We start from the raw sequence: 23,737 nt of genomic DNA on the forward strand, positions 1-23,737 counted from the left end.
CCTCAGCCAGGATGACTCCCTAGAGGACACTACATATGGAGACCAAAAAGCCTAAGTGTTTTGTGCTATAGATTTGATAATTAATAATGCAAGCATCATCTCTGTGTTCCAGCTTTCATAACTTTGAGGGAGGGGAGGAGGTTCTTGGATTGCCCACCCGACCCTTCAAATGGAGGTTCTTTGCCTTTCCTCTATTTTTTTTTTCTTTTTTTGAGTGAAAAAGCAAAGATTGGTAAAGAATTTTTTTTAAAAAAAAAGACAGATATGGGGCTGGCTGCTTAGCTAAACTGGTTAGAGAATAGTCTCATAACACCAAGGTCACAGGTTTGGATCCCCGTCCTGGCCAGCCACCAAATAAACAAACAATCAAATAAATAAATTAATTAAAAGATATATGGATTAGAAAGTCATCCTGGAGTCCAAAATTTGGGAGCACATGAACACTCCTAATAATGTATTAATAGCTAACACTTAGACTATTTTCAGTGTTATAGATAAATATGCCAGAGCTCCACATGCAAAAAAGGCACTACCCATGAAATCCCAGAGGAAAAATGTTAAAACTTCCTATCAAAACACCTCTTCCCTTCCACTCTCTAAAACAGTTCTGTTTCTTGTGGACTGTTGACTAATATAGTTTTGGGGAAAATGGACCTAAGAGGGAGTTAAAGAAGACATTATAAGAGGTCTATCTTACTTAGTCTTCTAATGCTCATATAAGTTTTCTATTCAACTTGATGTTCCCTTCCACTCTCTAAAACAGTTCTGTTTCTTGTGGACTGTTGACTAATATAGTTTTGGGAAAAATGGACCTAAGAGGGAGTTAAAGAAGACATTACAAGAGGTCTATCTTACTTAGTCTTCTAATGCTCATATAAGTTTTCTATTCAACTTGATGTACTACATACACTGTTTGTTTCCTATTTATAGATGGGCATTATGAGGTAGATTATTTGACTGAAATATTTCCAAGCTAGACACTAGCCTGTCTTTTCTACGGTATTCCAGAACTTCAGAAAATTAAAACAAAACAGTGGGAGAGGAGAAAAGAAAAAAAGGGTAGAAGGTCCTGGTATCTGTAGCATCTGTAATTTTATTTTCAGCTCAGCCATTTATTAGACATGCAATATTAGGCATGGTAACTAATTTCTTGGAGACTGGGGGTTGTTTTTCTATTTAAAAAAAGGAGCTAATAATGTTTATTCTTCTCTTACAAGATTCTTACGAGTAAATGAGATAAGATAATAAAATGTTTTCATGTAACAAGAAAAGTGCCCTAAAATATGATGGTTAGGATGTTAGGATAGACTTGTGGCATGTACCTAACAACCCGTTTTTGAAGTGTCTTCACTGATAAATCAAGCTGATGATCCAGATATGACGAGTCTATCAATTGTGTGGAGTACTCAACTTTGTCAGTGAGGCTATCGCTATGCACAGATGAAGGGCCAGAGGCAATAAGGAATGAGAAAGAGAAGCAGATGATGGACAGGCACGTCTTTGGAACAGAAGTGTCTTCAGCCCACATGGAACGAATGGCAGGTACATATAGCTGTTTAGAGGATAATTATTTTTATTGATATGTTCATGATACTTTAAATATCCTGAAAGGTCAAGGCAAACAGAAGCATTAATTTTCTAGAGAAGTAGGGATATAGGGATGCTTCTTTGGGACATGGGATTTCCAAACAGCTGGGAGATACATGTGGGCTGCTACATATGACAGCAAAGTTTCGCCAACATGGGATTTGCATGCCTCATGAATGAATTTCGGGACAGCAGTAGATGGATTTAAACCATCTGTCAAGCTGTTTCTCAGACAACACTGCCACCTTCCCAAGAGAGCCATGAATATTTGTGAAATGCCAACTGCTACTTCTTGGAGCTTCCCCTTCATTCTTCCTGTGCCATGCCTCTCCTGTCCTCCATCAGCACAAGTATCATTGTTGGAGGGGCCTTGTGCTCACCACCTTATATGCACTGTCTGCTCTCATGCACAGTGCTCCTCTGGAGGAGGCACATGCAGCCTGTTTTTCTGAAGTTAACTGATATGCATAAGGCACTCAGCTCCACAGTGGCAGAAGCTGGATGTGAACTTGTATCTCTAAACCCTGACAATGTTCACTACACAGTGCAGCCCTGAATGAGCCTAATGTGTCTACTCCAGAGGCTTTCTAAAGAATGGCTAGTTTAGGAAAAGTTGTCTGGAGGGACTCATCCTGACCCAGATCACTAGAAGGCTCCAGCATCAATGAATTTCACAGTGGCTTGTGTCAAAATCTACCTCCTTACTTAAATCTCCCTGACCCACACCCCTCAGTTTCCCAGCTGGAATTCATCTTATCTTCTTTTGATTCCCAGGTAGTTGTGCAGAATTACAGGGAAGTGGGCATATCTTGGGTCTCTTGCCATACTGTAAAACATTTGAGGGTTGATGAAGTTCTTATTCATCTTTCATCTTCCCTTAGGCCCAGGCACCCATGTCATAACACTAATATCTGTAGAGTGCTCTATGTTATTAGTTTTCATTACTGTACTGAATCTCATCTGATCTGAACCTCATCTGAACTGAACACAACCCTGCAAGGGAGGTCTAATTACATCCTCATTTTAGAATTAAAGGGCCTGAGGCCCAGATAGACCACTTTAGGTCACCTTGTTACTAATAGATGGGGCTTAAAGCTAACCTCAGAACTTCTGACTTGTAACCCCAAGCATTTTTTCACTTTCCTCGGCTTCTAAAATCTGCATTTCCCAAGTCAGGATCAAAAATATGAAGGAGAGATAATTGCATGAATTTTTGCAAGTAAGTAGTAATTTTACATCAAATAGTCCTTTGAGCGGTTATAGCACCACAACACGGAAAACCAAGGCCTGCAACAGAGCCTGCTTTCCTATGGGAAACAGGGAAGCAGATTACAGGACGTTCTTTCCCACCCCCTGACAAATTCACGTGTTAATTAAAGGTCTGGCCAAATTTACATCATCCCTTGAACATTAATCATGTTTAAACATCTCATTATAGATACTGGCCCCAATTCCACTATGTGCTACATTTATCAATCAGCAAGAACTTATTCAGCACTTTTGTGCTGAGGCTGTGTCAGGTACTGTGGGAGCCATGGGGCTATGACCTGCGGGAGTTCACCATCTCTTTGGGAAAGCAAGATTAGTGTATAAAATGTACACATGACAATACCAGACAGTGTAATGCATGGTACCCTGAGCAGAGAGAAGGCCAAGTGTAATAAAATCCCTTCCTCAGAACCACAATAGTTCACTCAACTTATTCTCATGATCTTTGTGCAATTACAATAAAAACTTTTCACAGATGAGACAACTATGACATGAGATGGCAAATTCACACGGCTAATGGAAGGCTGAACCAGAATTTAAACTCGTGTTTGTTTGACTCCAGAGACTGTAAGTGTAACCGCTGTCGTAGGTCACTCTCCACAGTGTGACATGCTTACACATATATGCAGGCATGCAGGCACACACATACTGTGAAACATGAAATATATAAACAGGTGTGATGGATACTCCCACCCCCTTAGGAAGACAGTGGGTTCTCAACCCTGAAGGACGTTTCCTTTGCCGAGCGCAATGATGGATTTGAAGACAGAAGCCTAGAGAAACCAGGACAAGGCTGAACCATTCTACATAAGAGAGAGACAGAGAGAAAAGATGGGGATAAGGTGTGGGCGGATCTTGAAGAAAGCAAAAGATCATTAGTAAAGCTGAAGAGCTTATGGGACCAGAGAGCCAGGAAGGTGAGTCACTAGTTGTTGGTTCCAGAGAGATACTTCTGGGGGATGAAAAGAAATAGATGTATACAGAGTTCATTAACAATTTTTTTTTTTTTTTTTTTTTTGCTGTGTGTTGCATGACGTAAACACTCTGCTTCATTTCTATTTGACATCTTTAACAAAACGTCTATACTACACTGCTCAATAATCTTATTATAATTTTATTTATTGGTTTGTCTATCTTTGCAGAAGTGGTTCATATCAGAAACAAAGTTTTTCCTTAAGAAAATGCCCAACAGTTACAGCTAGGTTACCAGGAGTTGTATCTTTGTGCACCTTTTGGGTTACCTATTTACTTCTTGATTGTGAAAATTAACAAAGAGCCTTGGAACCAAGCGTAGGCATGGATTCCGAACTTCCTCTGCCCCTAGCAGCTATGATGTGTCTCTGGGAAAAGCATTTAAGTGCTTCCAGATCTCAGTCTGATCTTAAAACAGGACACACGCACAACATGAGGCCCAACATGTGGCTGACACAAAGTAGAGACTCAAAAATGTCACTTCTGCGACCTGCATCCCTTCCTGGGTCCAGGTTTCCTCAGCATGAAAGTCTTCTTCAACAGCAATATCTTAACATTCTACACTGCCAGTTTCTTTCAATAACTTGAGAAACATGTTTTAGCAGCTACTTTGTGTTAATGCTGTGTGTACTTATTTACTGTCCCTTACACACTTCCTGACCCAATTTGTCTCGGCAAATAAAAAAGTGTAGGTTGTAGTGATTTTCTCATTTAAGGAGTAGAACCGGGCAGTGGTAAAGAAAGAAGGCTCTGGTGCCAAACTGCCTACCTCAAAATCTCCACTCCACTGCTTACTGGCTGTATGACCTTAGAAAAATGGTTTAACATCTCTGTGCTTCTATTTTATTTTAATTATGTTTTACATTATTTTATTTTTGCCTCCTATCAGAGATGAGAATTCATCCAAATCATAAGCTCCCACGAGAAGAGGACAGCTGTCTGTCTCGTTCACTATAAAATCTCCACACTTTGTGGACAGCAGTAACTCCAAAGTATTCAACAGAAGGACTGCTGAATAAGTGAATAAATGGAGCGCCCTCCTTCCTATTACCGTCTCTCACAGTACGAGTAATGTCTGTTTCCTCAAAGATTTATCACGATATGTACTTACTGTTCTTACTTATGGCTTTGTTTGGGTACCCTCTCTCTCCCTCACTGGACTATAAACCCTCCTACGGCAGGAACGGTGTTTTCCTCATTTACATGTTCATTTCTTGCATACAGCACGATCACCAGGAATCATAACTTTCTTATTTACTTGTTTGCTTTTTATTTCTTTTTTACTGCATTATCTCCATATGATGCCCTCAGTAGATGTAAGTGATACAAAGGATGAAAGGAAAGATTCAGCAACTCCCTTGAGGAATTAGCCACATCCCACATATCTTTCTTGGATTCTAACATTGGAGAAATAAGTTGAGGAAATACTTTGAATAACAGTCCCTTTCCCATGACTGACTGAACTGAGTGGCCAGGATGGTGAGCAGACGTGTGGAATTTTAGTTTGGAGAGAACTCCTGGAGTCATACAGCCTTCTCGTTCACTATAAAATCTCCACACTTTGTGGACAGCAGTAACTCCAAAGTATTCAACAGAGGGACTGCTGAATAAGTAAATAAATGGAGCGCCCTCCTTCCTATTACCGTCTCTCACAGTACGAGTAATGTTTGTTTCCTCAAAGATTTATCACGATATGTACTTACTGTTCTTACTTATGGCTTTGCTTGGGTACCCTCTCTCTCCCTCACTGGACTATAAACCCTCCTACGGCAGGAACGGTGTTTTCCTCATTTACATGTTCATTTCTTGCATACAGCACGATCACCAGGAATGATAACTTTCTTATTTACTTGTTTGCTTTTTATTTCTTTTTTACTGCATTATCTCCATATGATGCCCTCAGAAGATGTAAGTGATACAAAGGATGAAAGGAAAGATTCGGCAACTCCCTTGAGGAATTAGCCACATCCCACATATCTTTCTTGGATTCTAACAATGGAGAAATAAGTTGAGGAAATACTTTGAATAACAGTCCCTTTCCCATGACTGACTGAACTGAGTGGCCAGGACCGTGAGCAGACGTGTGGAATTTTAGTTTGGAGAGAACTCCTGGAGTCATACAGCCTGTTGCTTTCCAAACTGGCTTCTGTGAAATTCTTAAGTTCAACTGAAATGCCTCGGGTCCACAAAGGGATGAAGAAGAGGCAGGGGGTGGGAGGGCAGGGAGTTCATATAGCCCCTCACCCTCTTTAAACTAGATCCCTTCCACCCGTATCTGTTTCATGTATTGGAATTCCTTCAACACTTGAGTCTGACAAGCAGTTACCACCATTAAGAACAGCAACAACCACAAAAGTTTTGAAAGTCTTTCTTCAACACATTCCTTTCTCTTTGCAATAAGGAAACAGGTCCCAGAAGAAAGGTGATGGCCCAAGATCACAGAGTGAGTTCCTGGTGAGACCTAACTCTAGGAATGCTGCCCCCTCACCTGCGATCCCATCCCGTGGCACAGTGTCTCCTGCCACTGAAGGGTCTCTTTTCCTTGGAGCATTGGCACGTCCTAATCCTGGTGAGACCTAACTCTAGGAATGCTGCCCCCTCACCTGCGATCCCATCCCGTGGCACACTGTCTCCTGCCACTGAAGGGTCTCTTTTCCTTGGAGCATTGGCACGTCCTAGAGGTGGACCTGTCAAGTAAATTCTCTGCTTTGAGAACTAGCTTGAGCCCTGTTTTCTCCAGGGAATCTTGCCTGATCATGTCATGCCTCATGGATCTCACTCACTCCAGGAAGAAGTCAGTCTCGCAGAGCCTAGCGTTTTCTAAAATGCATTTGAGCATCGCTCACGGAGAGTGTCAACCTGATCATGTCATGCCTCATGGATCTCACTCACTCCAGGAAGAAGTCAGTCTCGCAGAGCCCTAGCGTTTTCTAAAATGCATTTGAGCATCACTCACGGAGAGTGTCAGACCAAATAGAGAGGAGACAGATCTCCTTATAAGACTGAACACAAGGACAACCACTGTGCTCGTCTTGTTTACCATCACATGCTCTTCATTTAGAACAGTACCAGGAGCATATTAAGTGCTCAATTAATGATTGTTAAATGAGTGAATGAATGACTCAATCACTCAATCCATACTTCTGTCTTAAAGAGAACCTATGACAGAAAGGTCATCAACTAAGGAAATAATAGGCCCAAGAAGCTTTATTCTGGTTGACCATGAAGGGTTTCAGAATAAGATTCTTAAAAGCTGCTTGCAGAAATGCAAAATGTTGTTTACCCTATTAGCTACTTATGGAGGTAAAGCCAGAGCAATTACAATTTTTTAAAGCTGAAACTCTGAAATTAATAGATATATATCCTAGTTAGAATGGTAATGAGTAGAGAACTGGGCTTAATTGTCTACTTCTCAGTCAACAGCACAACTGCCTTCATTATCAGCACTGTTGTTTTTACAGCAATATAATTATCTTTAATAGGATAAGGCCCCAGAAAACGGATTTTCCTGGGAGCTGGGCTTAGCAGAGTGGGCACTGAGGTCTTGCTGGGACTTGGCAGGGAAGGGGAATGGGAAGACTCGGCCACTCTGAGTCCTGGAATGGAACTCAGAAGAAGCCACCACCCCTCTAACCATCCAGCCAGAAACACATCATGGGAATTCGATATTGCCTGGCAGAGGTACAAGTACAGTGGGGGAGGGACTGGGGAAGAACAGAGATGAGGATGGTAACAATGACCAACAGTGCAGCCACTCGGTCCCCACTGGGCACCCCCAGGATCAGCATCTGAGTAAATCCTCTAAGTGTATCTGAGGGACGATGCTCAGAGGTGCAGCCTGACTACATTGCACTGAATCTCATTAAGCCTTTCTTTGGTTAATGATGCAGAAAGTTTCTGATATGAAACAACATTGGAACAGATTCTGACAAAGAGCCCACTGAATAAGGAGTGGGGTGAGGCTTTCCTGACCCCAGCATCCACCAACACTGGAGCAACACCTGCCTACTTTGCTTTTACAATCATCTGGAAAAGTTTCTGGGAGCACCACCTATTCAGCACTAAGAAAAATGAAATGAGAAATTGATCATTGTCCTCTTTGATCATCCTTCATGATCCCAGACAGCCTGAGGTTACATCCTTGACCCTGCCATTTCCTGAGTGACACAACCAAGAGTGATTCTCTAAACTTCACTGAAATTTGGTTCCCTCCATGGAAAAAAATAAAGACGATGATATCTACCAAATCAATATTCTGTGAAGATAAAAGTTTTATTAAATAAAATAAAACGCACACATGCTGGAGTTAAATTTGCTACCAAATAAATATGAGGTCCTTTTCTTACTATGACAATAATTCTCTCAGTTTGTTGATTGGTGGGCAAAATTGGTGGTGTGCCTAGGTGGAAAGAACATTCTGAAGAATCACTGATTTGGAAGTAGGAAATTACAGATTTCCAAATAGTGGAAGAGACTGAAAATTGTGCAGCTGATCTCACTCCTTTAAACTGATTATAGAAATGCGTGTGGTCCCCTGGACGGCACATCCGCCATCCTGACCAGAACTCACAGGCTGCCTCTAACCACCTGAGGCTCCTGGATAATTAAACACTCCGAGTGCTGCCCTTGCTGTTAAATACATTGCACAGCACACCTATAACCACTCTTCCTTTCATGCCTTTGAGACACTATGAACTATCAATAGCAGCTTTCCTACTGAACCACAACAGCACAGCCTTCTATGCAGCTATTACCAATTACTCAGAGGTGATATACAAAATGAAAACAATTTAATACCCCTGAGCTAGACATATCCCATTCATCTACTAGTAGAAAGGTAAATATAATACAAAACAAATTACAGAACCATTCTGTGAGATTAAAGGAAAACATCCCCTGCTATGCTGGCCTAGCAAGCAACAGGTATTGCAACTTCCAGTGGAGCCTCATTATATCTCTTGGGAAGAAACAAGTCTTAATAACATATTAAGGGCATGCACAGTCAAGCTCTGAATGGAGTGAGGAGATTGCCATGCTTAAAGGATTGATGGACATCCTATAAATAAAGGCCCCTCCCTGGAGCCTCCCTGTCTCTGCATTATTCTGAGAGGATTTGGGTGCTAATTGACACTGCAAGAGTGGATAGGAGATTACTCAGAGAGGGCAGGAGGTAGGCGGAGAAAAGGAAAATGAAAAGAGCGCTGAGAAAAACCCATGTGTAAAGGGTGGGCAGAGGAAGAGGCACCTGTGCAGGAGGTGAGCTTGGACTGCAGGTCATCAAGGAAGCGACAGCAGGAGAGTACTTCATGAGAGGAGCATCGAGAGATGAAATGCTGCGGACAGGTCAAATGAGTTAATTATTGAAAGGCGTCATCTGGATATAATTCAAACATATTGCTGATGAACTTGCCAAAAGCAATTTCAGTGGAGTGGCAGAGGCAGAAGTCCGTTTCAAATGGGTTATGGAGAGAGGGAAACGAGAAATGAGATAATGAATATGGACAGCACTCAAGAAATCTGGTCGTGAATGGAAGATGGGACATTTAGAGAGGAGTGTGGGGTTCAAAGAAAGTTTTGTTTTGTTACTTAAGGATGGTAGATATTAAAAAATAAGTGATGGAAAGTCTAAAATAGGAATGAGTAAGCTCAAGATATAGGAGAAAGGAGGATTATCAACAGAGCCAAGCCCCAAGAGGACAAGAGAGATGGGACCGGAGGTTTGGCCATTTCACGGGGATGAAGACAATGCCTTCTACTTTTCTTGCACAGGTCACTCGCCTACAGTGCTGGATACAAAGCAGGGACTCAACAAATATTTGAAGTCTTTCAAAGTTCTCTCGGGTTGGGTTCCCCCCAAAAGTAGAGCCTGAGACAGGTTTGTATGTAGGGAGTTTTTTGTTTTTGTTTTAGTTTTGGGGGGAGTTATCTGGCAGCAGGAGTGGCAGAACTAGGAAGCAGGAAACAGGAAGGAAGAGAAAGCCCTCTCAGTCTATGTTACCAAACTGGTTACCATTGTGAGCAACTGGGCTCCATCCCACCAGGGGTCCTGTGAAAACTCATATAGAACGAGATGCAGAACAGTCCACCTGGCACAGGAAGAGGACTCGTCCACTAGCTTCTGACTCCTGCTGCTTGAGCTGTCCCAGAGGGGCTTGGCACCTACAAGATTTGCATCTGCAGCAGAATGGCTAAGGGGGCTCATGGTGGCATCCCACTTGGGGAGCAATCGGCCCAGAACAGAAAGCAAGGGATCCGCAGTGCAGTGAGGCAAGGGGACAGCCCACCACCTCTGTGCACAGCTAGTTGCTGGAGCAAATGTGAGCAGGAAAGATGTGAAATGGAGCACATGAGATGTTCGACACAAAGGTCAACTAAATATCATTATTTCACAATTGGATCACTAATTTGTGTTTATTCATGGAAGAATTTCAAATGCTAACAGCAACTTTTACAACAGCCACTAAAATCATTACATGTATAGGAGACACATCCCAGCTACATGATATTAAAAGAACCTTCATTAGTGCTGGCTGAGGAAAACACTTTCACTTAAAATTCTGAAAGTGCTTCAAGAATATTCACCACCTGAAGATGTCTTTATTGGATTTCTTTGGAAGATTGTCTCTGCAACTCTTTCATTTTCCTTCAAACTACTGTGTTGTAAATGTGTCCCTAATGATGAAATTGCTATTTATTTAACATTCAAAATCTTTCCCATTAAGACCAAATTAACATCATTTAAAATATCACCAAATAGTTCTTCTTTGAATAATTACACTCTATTAATTTTTGCCTCAGGGCTTTTTTCTTTCAAGAAGATAATAATTTATTAGGGATAAAGTAGCCATGCCATAGAGGCTCTTCTATCTCCCACGATGATGCATAAAGCAGGATCTTAAGTGGAGTAGCGGAGTATCAAAACCCAGGTGAGCTGGGGACCAAGATGCAATGAGAGACCTGAAAGATAATTAACCCCCAGAATATCTACAGTCCCATGTATATCATTAGAAGTTGGTTTCTTTGATAATCAGCACTATGGAAGCTACACAGGAGGGTTTTATCATGTACATATGTCGATACATTAATTGAATCCAAGAATAATTAAAAATGAATTTGGGGAAAAGATTTAATAATCTTTTATGTGATAGGCTTATAAAAATCCTTAAAAGAGGACGTGCACACACAAAATAGTGAGGCTGATTTTTTGCATATGGATTAGTCGTTTGATTCTTGCATTTTGTAGGGCTTTACAGTTTTCAAAGCATTTCAAAGCCATTATTATCTCCCTTGATCCTCACAACCACCTTCCAATTTAGGCAGGGAAAGCAGCATGATTCTGTTCTACAGAGATGAGGAAATTAGTGCTCTGGGAATCTCGGTGACTTGTCCAGTGTTCCCTGGCTGGTAGGAGGCAGCTCCCTGACTACAATCTAGGTCTTTAAATTCAGGGCTCCTTTCCCTACATCAGACCACCAGCTACTTGAATGATGAACTGCCTGAGAGCATGGGCCATGTCTTCTACCTCTGCCATATTCCATTGCACTTGGCGCACTTCTAGGGTCTCAACAAATTTCTCTTAATTGGCTACTAGTTCTTATTAATTGCTAGTACTTCTGGAACAACTTCCAAAACTTTATAACAGTACTATTTTTCTATGTTTATACACAAAACCCTTAAAAACTAGGAGCAGCTTGTACCCAAGCTACTGACTGGCTTCCCTGTAGTACTGAAATTATCCTTGAACCACTCTGATACATGTTATTGCTTCCCCGCCACCCCAAATTCTTGTTGTAGAAGAGACTTCTCTCTTGACTACATCTACAGAGAGTCCATAGTAGATGGATCTTCACAGTGTTACTTATCTGGTTGACATTTTTGCAAAGGCTCAGGGAGTGAGCAGCTGTTTGGGGTTTGCATGAGAGGTGCCAAATGCTACAGGTTTGGGGAGCCCCTCTCTCTTCCTGACCCCAATCTGTACAAACTCCCCCAGGCTCAGGCGGCCAAGTGTGTTTTTAGGGTTCCTGCCCTTTCCCTGTGCTCAGCTCCTATAAACCATCTCTTTCTCCTGAGTGTCCAAGTTGCTATGTGTCATCTCCCAGGGCAATATAAGGGTCACTTAACACAGTTAAGGAAAACTTTGGTTCTGTGCTAAGGCAACAGAGATATCAGCGAGCCCATGGACAAAGTTTGGCAGAGTCGGGATGACCATCCCTCCTTCAAATTTTCTGCTTTCTCCCCACCTCTAGAGTAATTTATCTGTATCTTAATTATGTATCTGGGTTTTTTTTTTCCTCCTGTATTTTAGATATTTGAGGATATGTCAGTGTCATACCCTTTTATTATGAGTGCAATTACATGTACGTGTAAATGTATTCCATGTTTGATTATTTAAACTGCATCTCAAATGCATATCTGTACATTTGTAGATAACAAATCAGTCATTGGTAGACGCTTATGCATTGAATATGTGCATCACATTTATTAATATGCATAGGAAAGGCATGGGCCTGGATTTCACCTGCATTTCTAGTGGTTCAGTTATCCACACATGAAAAAGACTGATCTTTGATCTATGGATCCAGCAGTGCTACAAAAAGTCAGTGGTTTTCAAACATTTCTTAGCAGCAGAATTCTTTTGTCAAATGAAAACGTATTAAGAAACCCAATATCACAGCAAAAAAAAAAAAAAAGCAAAATTGCTCTGTTTAAGGGGGTGCTAATCCCACCCTTCACAGTATCCTCCCCCAGTTTTTAGTAGCTCCTGAGATAAATTTCCTGAGACCTAATATAAAACCACCAAGAAACACATTAGAGCAGCACATAAGAGTGGGAAAGGCTGAAGGGGTAGACTGGTCTCCTTTATTTGTGAGTTTTTCCCCCTCAAAGTTGTATGTCTGTTAGCACTAAAATCAAATGTAAGATATCAATACTTGAAAAGGTTAGAAAATTTAGATTGATAAATCCCTTAAAGTCATGAAAAACTAAACCCTTATCCCCATCATCTTGTTATTTAGCTGCTCAAATTATAAGAATTACAGAAAATAATCTGCCTCTACAAGGCTTCCCTTTAAAAGCCAAACTACTGAGGAGCAGTGAGCATCCTTTAGAGGAAAATAGAATGGTCAGGGTCCAGCTCTGTCTTGGTGATATTTCCTGGAGATGTCACTGTTGAGCTGGACTCAAGCCTTGCTGTCTACAGCTTCTTCTCCTTTGGTAGACTGGTAGGCACAGCAGGCAGAATACTACCTACCCCGATGCCCTGAAATGGTGCTCAGATGTAATCTGTGGGTTTAAACCCTGGAGAAGCTACTGGTCTGTGGGTCTGTTGGTCTGTGGGTTTTCGGCTTTGACAAAGCCTTCCGAGGCAGCTTTATTTCAATGAATGGAGTGAGAAATCTTGCTAGTTTCCCGCTCTAGAAGCAGATATTGATCACTGCAATACAAATCTTACCTTCTCCATAAAGGCTGTCCTGATCTCCATTCAATTTTCAAACCTCATACCCCCCAAAAAAGATTAAAAACTCATACCAATTTCAGAAAATTATTAGAGATGGCTTCCAATAATCTGAAACATATATGCAAACATAAAATAAACACAAAATAAGTGAAAGAAAGCAGCCAGGTAATGACAAATGACCAGTGGTGGAGGAGAAAGCAGATAGGAAGAATAACAATAAATCTGAATGCAGAAAAGTTGCTAAAACTGACACAAAAATGACCAGTTCTGAGCTTCCTACCAAGTATAAAGAGAGGAACACAAAATTTTCTAGATTTAATTAAAGAAAATAGAAAAAGTTTACTTCTCCAGGAGAATTTTCAAACTTATTTTCTTACTATTCCGCTCCCTCCCACAACTACAACTGTGCATCGCATCGCGTTCTCTCCCTTCCTTAACGTTGCCCTTGCCCTGCCCTCTGTGTTCAGCACCCTTTCCCCTTCCCCTGTTTCCTGCCTTCCTGGAAGTTCATCCTGACCCTCCTCCCAGGGCAGGGTGCAGAGCATTTCCTCCTTTCTCCTATAGCAACATGTGCTTTCTACTAATAGAGCTCTCATCACACTACATTATAATTGTTTAGCTGTCTGTGTTCCCCACTGGGATGAATACATTTTAATATATTTAAATTAATGAATATAAAAGGACACCAAAGAACATATTGGGTAATTCCTGGACAGCAGTTTCATAAAAACGCAGAGACATTCTACATACGGTCATTTCTTATGCAGAGAGCAATTGCCAATTACCCCAAGTTTTCTTGTGTTGTTAGCTGTGGGAACAAGATTCCTTGGCTTCAAAAAGATAACTAACTACATTTCCTGAGAATAAGGACAGTGTCTTATCTTCTCAGTTCAGTTCAACAAATGTTTATTGAGTACTAGTCATTAGGTTAAGTGTGGAGAAATATTGATGAATAAGACATAGTCGTGTTTCTCTTAGAGTTTACAGACCTGTCTGGGGAGACATGATACAGATGGATTACTAATCAGTGCTGCAACTTGGTTAGAAGCCTCCCCTGATGTCCAGTTGAGGACATCAGGGAAGGCTTCCTGTAGGAGATGCTGCCTACACTGAATTTTAAAGAATGAGTGTGTCTGGTAAAGAGGCATTTCAAGCAAGATGAAAAAAAAAAAACATACAAGATGAATTTTAAAGAATGAGTGTGTCTGGTAAAGAGGCATTTCAAGCAAGATGAAAAAAAAAAAAACATACAAGATAGGCAGAAAAGGCACAGTGTGTTCATGGAGACTAAAAGGTTTGTGTGTATTAAAGGGTAAAATAAAACAAGGAAGGTATATAGGGATCAGTAATAGGTAAGGAATTCACATGATGCTGATGAAGCAGGTAAGATCCAGAGTGTGGAGGTCCCTGTAGACAATGTTAAGTAAACTGGATTTCACCGTATTGATGATAAGTAGCCACTGAAGGCCGAAACAGTGATTTTTATTTTAAATAAATGAGTAGTTCTGTGAATGGATCGAGGGGAGGTGCTGATGTGGGAGCAAGAAAATCAGTTAGCAAGCTACTGAAACATTTCAGAAAATACAGGATAAGGATTTGTAAATGACTTTAAATAGCCTAGTAATGAGTGTGCTTCTCCCTTTTTCTCTCATAAATCACTGTGGAGCAACAAGGAAAATTTGAAAGAAAAATGCAAACTGTAGGTAATTAATGAAAATCTAACGATGGAACATGCTATGACAGTACTTCAAAAAGTTCATGAAAAGATTCATATTATCTTTTTTTAAAAATTTTTAAAAGCATATTTTATTTAGCCCAATCCAAAATATTATCAGTTTAACATGCCATCAATATAAAAAACATTAATGACATATTTTAGCGCTCAGCCAGTGAGCGCTGTGAGTGCACCGGTCATCCCTATATAGGATCCAAACTCGCGGTGGGAGTGCTACCGTGCTCCCAGCGCTGCACTCTCCCGAGTGCGCCACGGGCTCGGCCCCATAGTATCTTTTAATTCTATTTTTCCACAAATTTTTGGAAGTACCCTTATACATGTGGAAAGGAAGCCATGTATATTGTGTTCCAGGTGGTTCTGCCTTATGAGAAGAAGCCATTCACAGAAAAAAAAAAAGATCTTCAGTCATGGAACTTCACTGAGGAACAAGGAGGGTTCTTGTTAAGCTGGACCATAGACCTGATTTATCACCAAAATGAACGTCTCAAATAGTCCATCCAGGAAGAGCTCATATCATTAAAAAAATAAGTAATAGTTAAAAACATAAAGATAAAAGAAAACAGCACAGGAATGATAAAATAATACAGGGAAATAAAAGAGGGAAATGGTCAAGAAGCACAAACTGCAGACGTTGAACAAAATGTGCTTCCATGGGGCAAATAAAATTGTGACTACACTGCTGTGATTAAAAATAACCTGTATAATAAGGAGATCACCTCTGTAAGAGGAGAGCTAAATGCAGAAATGTAAGAGCTGAGGGAGGTTTCGGTGATGGGACACAATAATCAACTACATTGTATATTGACAAAATAAAAATAATAAAAAAAAAAGAAATGTAAGAGCTCAGGGAAGATATGTTGAGACAAAAAGAAAGAGAGAGAGAGAGAATATAAGCTGGCAAAGCTCATAAAAGAAGTTAAACAAAAGCAGCAGAAGAAGGCAACAAAGGAGGAGCCTGGACACTGCTAAATACCCATTCACAGATAATGTAAGTAAGACTGTTTTTATGTCATTTTGCTCAGGGAGTTAAAAAGGACTGGAGGAGGGAGGAAATATGGCTCTCTTGTCTTTCCTGTCTACTGTACACACCCTAGAGGAAGAAAAACCCAAAACAACTGAACTGAAATAAAATATATATTTCAAGATATAAGTCACAGAATCTTCTGAGATATTAAAAATAAAGGAGAAATTGAATCTATTGAATGAAAGAGACTCATATTTCAGGGGGAAAGAATTAACACAGTCTTACCAGACACAAAGCATACGCTAATAAGTAACTGATATTCAAGTATAAAGAAAAAAAGACTTTAGTTATCAAAGGTTTAAAAAAAAATAAAAGAAGTCACCTAAAAAAGGAACTTCTCAAACTGGCCTGACACAGTGAGATTCAGGAAGTTAATGGAGCAAAGTACTCATGAAAAGAGATCGACACATATTTTATACTCTGAGAAATAATATCAAAGCATAAAGGGAATAGACAAACATATTTTCAACATTCAAAAATTAGCCTTTCTTGAAGACATTACTAAAGGACAAACTTCAGAAAGTCAAGAGATAAATGGGAAAGCTAAGCAAAAGGACTGGTGGGGACAGTCAAATACATCTACCTACAAAACAAAGATCAAAATAAAGGCAGGAGTGGTGGTGCAAACCATGATCCACATGCTCTAAATGACATAGCTAAACAAAACTGGGATTGGAAAGAGGGGATGGGGTAGGAGGTCATACATGCACACTTTTTTTTTTCACCTTTCTTTAGCAGTACTTGGTAAAATATTTAAGTCTAATGGAATTATATTTTAAAATAGTAAGGCAAATGCTAGAAAATAATAAAATCAATAAAAATTAGGATTTGTAATAATTTAAGAGAGGAGGAAATAGAAATGCATGGAAATATACTAATTTTATAATTGCTTGCAAGACTTAAACAATGAATATTGCCCTAAAATAGAAGATTCATTCAATATATAAACTCATATTCATAAAGCTAAGCAGTTAGAAAAAAAATACAAGTACTAAATATTATCAAACGCAAAAGAAAGTAAACAGATCATGTAATGAGAGATTAAAAAAAGAAGTAATCATAACTAAACACTAAGCGTATGCTGTCAGAACTAAGACTTATCTGTATAAACTCATATTCATAAAGCTAAGCAGTTAGAAAAAAAATACAAGTACTAAATATTATCAAATGCAAAAGAAAGTAAACAGATCATGTAATGAGAGATTAAAAAAAGAAGTAATCATAACTAAACACTGAGCGTATGCTGTCAGAACTAAGACTTATCTGTAATATCAGTGCAAATGGCCGAACTCACCTGTGAGAAGGAAAGGACTAGTTAGATACTGATGGCCAATGGATTTACATCTGTACCTGCACTACATGTGCTTGTTTACCTGCAACCCACTGGTATTCTTTTATTTCACTTCAGTCTTAGCTAATAATAGCATTTAATCTGTGTTTATATGATGATTAATGAAATTCAATGTTTTCTCACATTTTTTGATCTTTTGCATTATTTCAGGCATTATTAATCCACTGCTTCCCATCTCACTGATTGTAAAAAGTAAAATCCTTAAGACAGCCTTCAAGGCCCTGTGGGATCTAGCCCCCTACGAATTTCCTGACCTTATCTCTGAACTCTTTGTCTATGTCTCATTTGCTGGTCCCTTCTCATCTCCCCGAATTCTAAATATTGTAGTGCCCTGGGGCCCAGTCTTGGGACTTTTTTCTCTTTTCTGTCTATATACTTACTCCCTTAGTGACTTTGATTTTGTGCCTTAAAAATACCATCAATATGCTGACAACCTTCCAATTTATATACCCAACCTCCCCACCACCCTAGCTCCTGAACTTGGGCTCAAATCTCTACCTGTCCACCCCGCATCTCCATAGGGGGCTCAAGGGGGCGAGGGCCTGCCACACCTGGCTCTACGTTCCCTGCTGACTGAACTGTCTTCTGTCACCCTCTTCCTGGTCCACTACTCAATGAGGCCTTCTCAGGTCATCCAGAATAAAATAACAATACCTTTATACCCCCATTATTCACAGTCACTGGTTTATTTTTATCCATAGCACTTTTTATCATCTGATATATCAGATATAGATAAATAGATGATAGTAGAGGACAGATAGAAAGATAGAGAGCAAATATTTACCTAACACTGTTTTCAGACATTACTTTAGTATTTCACAGATATCATTAACAAATGTGATTCTTCCAGCAACCCAAGAAGTAGGTACTGCAACTATCATCTTTTTACAGTTGAGTCAAATGAGGTACAAGTGGAGATCACACAGTTTAGTGTGGCGGACCATGGCCTGAAAAAGTGGTGGCCGTCAGGCACTAAATTTCAGGTTCTTAACGACTACACCTCACAGCTTTTCATGTCTATGTATATGTGAATGTATATATCATACATATATATATATATTGTTTTTCCTGTCTTCTACTAGAATTAAGCACCACTACAGCAGGAACTTTGTTGTGTTCACTAACACAACACCTAGAACAGGGGGGCTCGCATACACTGAGCAATGAATAATACTTTACCGAATAATGGAAATTCATATCTCTTTCAAACAAAATAAAAACTGGTATTGATTTAAAAGTGGCTTCTGTTAGCTTTAAAGAATATACAAAAAATTTTTTAGAATAATTTTTTTTAAATTTGGATATTTGCCTGCAGAGTTACAGAAAGCTTTATGCAACACAAGGAAAAAAAAGAGAAAATAAATCTGAACATTTTTACCTGTAAGTCATGTTTCCCAGAAACAATTCTGCCATGTTCATCATTATACATAGCATTAACATTAAGGAAAGGGCAATCAGATTGGTAAACTCATAAATCATCCCTGAGCTTCTATTTTAAAAAAACTAAGTAGAAAGAGATGATAGTCTTAAATGGGAACCATAACAATGGGAATGGAATGAAAGGAAACCTTTGAGCAATAACTAAGAGTGATATTAGCAGAGGCTGTGGATTCATTTAATGGGGTGATACAGAGTGACTTTCAGGTTTCTACCTGGAGTGACCTGATGGAGGGTAGTGCCGCCAATTATGTCAGGGTCAAGGGGGCACGTTGGTTTTGTTTTACCCATGGAACATCCACGTTGGGATGTTAAGATGGCTATTAGATATACAGGTACACAGAACATGGTAGACTTGAGTGTCATCAGAACACAGAGGTGAGACTGCTCAGACAGTGAGCTCTGGGTGCAAACAGAAGCAGGCCAAGTGTAGACACCTAGGGCACACCAGGAGCAGTGACTAGGACTGTACACTGTACATTGCATGTGCTCAATAAATGTTTGTGAGTAAGAGAATGAGAGTGACATTGGCCTGTCAAAGACTTAGGAAGACAATCCTGAGATTCTGACTTTGAAACAAGCTAAGAAATAGGGATTTTTCATGCCACAGAAACTCTCTTTCACTCCCTCTTTCAAGATGATTTTTGAGTGTCTGGCTACTTTGCCTGTATTTTACTAGACATCAAAAACCCATGCAACTACATTGTAGAAAGAAGTAATTGCCAAACCCACAATCTATCAATACAACAAGTATTCGCTGAGTACCCCTGATGTGCACAGACATCTTGTTAGGGCCATGGGGGAGGGGTAAAATGTGTGATATTGTCCCTACCCTCAGAGTGCGTAAAATGCAATTTGGAAAGGAGGTAAATCATTTCAGGTTAAAAAATAATGACTCCTAATAGCAAGTATGGTAGACGAATGGTATAGACCTGCAAAGGTTGGGAGCAGGGCAGGCTGCCTGAGCTTAAGTTCACAGAAAGCTTCACAGAGGAGATGGGATTGACCTGTTATGAAAGATCAGGGGTCAGGGGGAGAAGGTCACTCAGGTGCTTAGCGCTGAGCACACTCAGGGAGGTTTCAAAGTTCAAGTTTCCTGTGGGAAAGTTTGCAAAACAACTGAGAGTGGAAGGGTAGAAAGGCAGAGTTGCATCAAATGCCAAGTTTAGTTTCACCCACACGCACATGCGTGCACACACACACATGCACACACACACACACACACGTCAGTCACTTGGTGGAACATCACCTTTTGTTTCCACTCATTTTTGCTCTATTTTGTACCTCTTTCCAGCACATGAGAGAGTCACAAAACTCAAAATCTAAAAGAAGACTTTCCTTGCCTGCCTAAAACTGTGAGTTTCACCTCGTTTTCTCTAAGCATCAGAGTGCTGGGAGTAAAGGATTTGGGACTTGGACATTGAAGGAGATAGTCAGCACCAAAAAGGGAGGGGAAAATTTAGTGAGCTGTAGACATTTTCAGAAAGAAAGTCTTACAGATGCTTATTTTATTGGGGATTCTCATTCCCAAGTTAGATAAATCACTTTGGACAGGTATAGAATGTGGCTTTGATAAATTACTTTAAGTCAAATCCCTTTAGAGATTTGACTTTAAGTAATCTCAACCATCAACCCAAGACCTAGTCATTTCAAGACAGTTCTGGTATAATAAAAGGGCAATCCAACCAAAGTGGGCCGCTAAGATCCCCTATAAAGGAGGCTGACCCCTAAAACTGCTTTATCTTTCAGCAGGAGTCTGGGATCTCCCCAGGGGACTGGGTCCCCAAAGCTAAGGCGGTACAGTATCCCATTTGCACTCCTTCACAGCCTCTGACAAGCTGTCCTCATTTCCCGAGCAAGCAGCCAATTTCACATGCACATCCTCCCTGTCCAGCTGGCTGCACATTTTGTACTCACCTGAATGAAGATATATTCATCCTGGACCACCAGGGAACTGGTGTCAATGGAGCGGGCAAAGGGCCCACTACGAGTTGTCTCAGCACATTCCTGGATCCTGCAGGTAAGGTAGTGAGCATCTGAAACAGGAGGGCAGAGTGACACTTAGACCCAAGGGTAGATGGCAGGCACAGCTCTCATGAGCACACAAAGCTCTACTGCATGAGGACCAGTGACATAATTTATAACAATGAGATTTCACTTTCTTGTCCAAAAAATTTGTAATAGTTACCCAAAGTAGTAATATCTAGTTTAGACAAGGGAGTGGGGGAAAGAGTTAATCTCATATACTACTGGTGAAAGAGTAAATTGGTAGAGCTTTTTGGAAGAACAAATTTGAAATATCAATCAGAATTTTAAATGCACATATTTTACACCAGCAATTCTAATTCGAGGAATTATTTTTAGAGAAAGACATATTTTCACAAAGAGGCAAGGGCAAAGATATTCATTGTGGCATCGTTCATAGCAATGACAAATTAGAATCAGGCTAAATATTTATGAATTAAGGAACATTTAAATAAACTAAGATACGTACATATGATAGAGTATTACACTGCAATTAAAAGAATTAGGTAAGTACATATGCATCAACATGGCGATTTCTCCAAAATGCCCTGTTCTGCAACCTTTAAAAATTATTTGGTATGTATAGTATGAACGAATTTATGTTTTAAAAAATGCTTGTCTTTATAAATATATAGGTTTGTGCCATAACTGTACAGAAAACATTTTAAGGGATACACATAAAAATTAGCTATAATTACTTTTTGTGAAAGAAATAGACTTAAGGAGGAAGACAGAACTGGAGCGGGGCCTTTGCTTTTTATGTTACATACACCTTTGTTATTTTCACAAGAATGCATTCAGTTTTACTTATACAAATTTTTTAAAACTTGTATGACGTTGTGTAAAATCCTCTAAAGATCTCAAAAGCTGCATCCTCTCCTCTTCTCAAGCAACCCAAATAATGGCAGCAGCTATAGCCAAATGGGAAATCCGTGACTCCAAAAGACATTCTGACAATGACTACAATGTCATCCAAAGAAAGACAGACCACTTTGGTTATTTATTCCTTAAGGAAAAACTACAGGTGAGATTCCAGGAAGAAACCACTGTATATATTTGCTTAAAAATTATTATTTATTTAACAGAACTTAAAAACTAATGGTCAAAATGAAAAGTAGGGATCACTTTAAGATTAAAAGTGGAGAAATCTTTATCATCTAAAACCACATGCATTATTACAAACATCTATCTAACGCAATTGTCACCTCGTATGTGTGCATATGTGTGCACAGGTGTCAGAGGTTACAGTGGAGGAGACGGTAGGCAGCAGAGATAAATAAAAGCAAAAGGTTTACAGAAGAAAAAGTTTATAACAATTGAGTTTAAAATAAGTGTTCTTTAAATTATCCCTATTTATATTTAGTTGATTGATTGATTCAACAAGTATTTCTTGTGCACATACTATGTATTAGGTATCATTTGGGTACTAGAATATAAGGATGAATGAGACAGATATTTTCTATTCTAAAAGGACCTGCTGTCTAGGAAGGGGCTTTCTTGTGTTATATGAAGCTAGCTATTACACATATGAATTAATAAATATGATCGAATTTAAGAAAGAAGCATATTTTCATGGGAAATGAATTATGTGCTATACATACCTATTTCTTCAATGTGCATATTTGAGCAAAGTCTATTTGCTTAGGTAAGCATAACCCAAATTGTCCAACATTGATTCCATTCTCTCTGCCAGCAGTCTCATCACCTGTGCAGTAGCTCAAGCCCCTAAACTTGTCTTTCTTCCGCATCCCATACAATCCGGTTGGTTCCTGAGCCTTGACAATCCTGCCTCTGAAGTACTTTCAGAGTCCCTCCTCTTCTCCCCATCACCCATGCCACTTGCCTGGGACATGTGCTTGTCATCTGTTTTATTGTATCCATTTTATATCTAGGGTTCATGTGCATGATGGATTGCAAACTGGACAGAGCCAAAGCTGGGAGCCAGAGTTGTCACCTCTCCCCCATCTCTCAAACCTGAGCATGAGCTGACACCTACCAGCATTAAAACCACTGACCATTCTGAGTGCCCCGGGACAAAGACCAAACATCTTTCTGTAAGTAGAAGGCCTTTTACAACTGTCCTAATAAACTCAAATGCCCCAGGAGCCAGGCAAATTATATATAAGAGTAAAATGAGCTGGGATAAGATGATAAATGGAGGCCACCACAGGTCTAAGTGTCGGGGATTTCTCAGGAACAACATGGGGTCCACGATAAATGGCAAACACTGCCTCTTTAAGGCGGCGATGTTTCTAAGCTCCAATTCTGCACTGACGTACAGGCATAAGACCTCCTGAGTTTCTAAGTCAAGGGAAATGTTCCTATTTTTTTAATGCAAAATTTCCTGATTTTTCAAAAATTGACAACTAATTTAAATTTAAGATATGGTGTAGATCAAACACTGTGAGGCCAAACAAAACAAGCCCATGGTCCTGGTGAGACCCAGCAGCCACTCATTTCTGATCTTTGCTCTCTAATTTGGCCCTGAACTACCTCTCCAGGGAAGAGAGAGACCTTCTTACCCCATTCCCTGACCCTAGAGCAAGACCAGCTGATCCAGCATTCTGCAAGGACTGCATGTCCCTTCTGCCTTGTCTTTGTTCACAGAGAAAGCCAAGAGTGGCCTGGCTTCCCTCTTCTGGCTGAGAGAAGAGGGGAAGGCAGCGAGCCCAGGCTGTGATTTGGAGCCTGCCCACAAGGAATATTCTTGGACCCACACAGCCTTAATAATTTTCTCCTAGAATAAAGCACCAAAACACAGCAAAAGGCTGCAGTAAATGCATGTAAAGAAACCACAAGTGTTGACATAACAACCTGCCTCCTTCTTGCCAGCCGGGGTCTCAGAAAGCTCCTCACACAGGTAACCAAAAGTACACACAG

General features: G+C 40.0%; 1 protein-coding gene across 1 annotated transcript in view; it reads right to left on the reverse strand.

Moving 5' to 3' along the window:
• The window catches only part of SORCS3 (sortilin-related VPS10 domain containing receptor 3), a 160,476-nt gene extending 137,999 nt beyond the window's left edge, over nt 1-22,477 (reverse strand). The window contains exons 1-2 of the mRNA XM_008579610.1: nt 22,459-22,477; nt 20,750-20,868 (exon numbers count right to left, since the gene is read on the reverse strand). Coding sequence (XP_008577832.1) covers nt 20,750-20,868; nt 22,459-22,477 — 138 coding nt within the window. The remainder of the gene's footprint in view (nt 1-20,749; nt 20,869-22,458) is intronic.
• Nucleotides 22,478-23,737: the final 1,260 nt, after the last annotated feature.

This window comes from Galeopterus variegatus, unplaced genomic scaffold (assembly GCF_000696425.1).
Source record: "Galeopterus variegatus unplaced genomic scaffold, G_variegatus-3.0.2 Scaffold1922, whole genome shotgun sequence".
Taxonomy (NCBI): domain Eukaryota; kingdom Metazoa; phylum Chordata; class Mammalia; order Dermoptera; family Cynocephalidae; genus Galeopterus; species Galeopterus variegatus.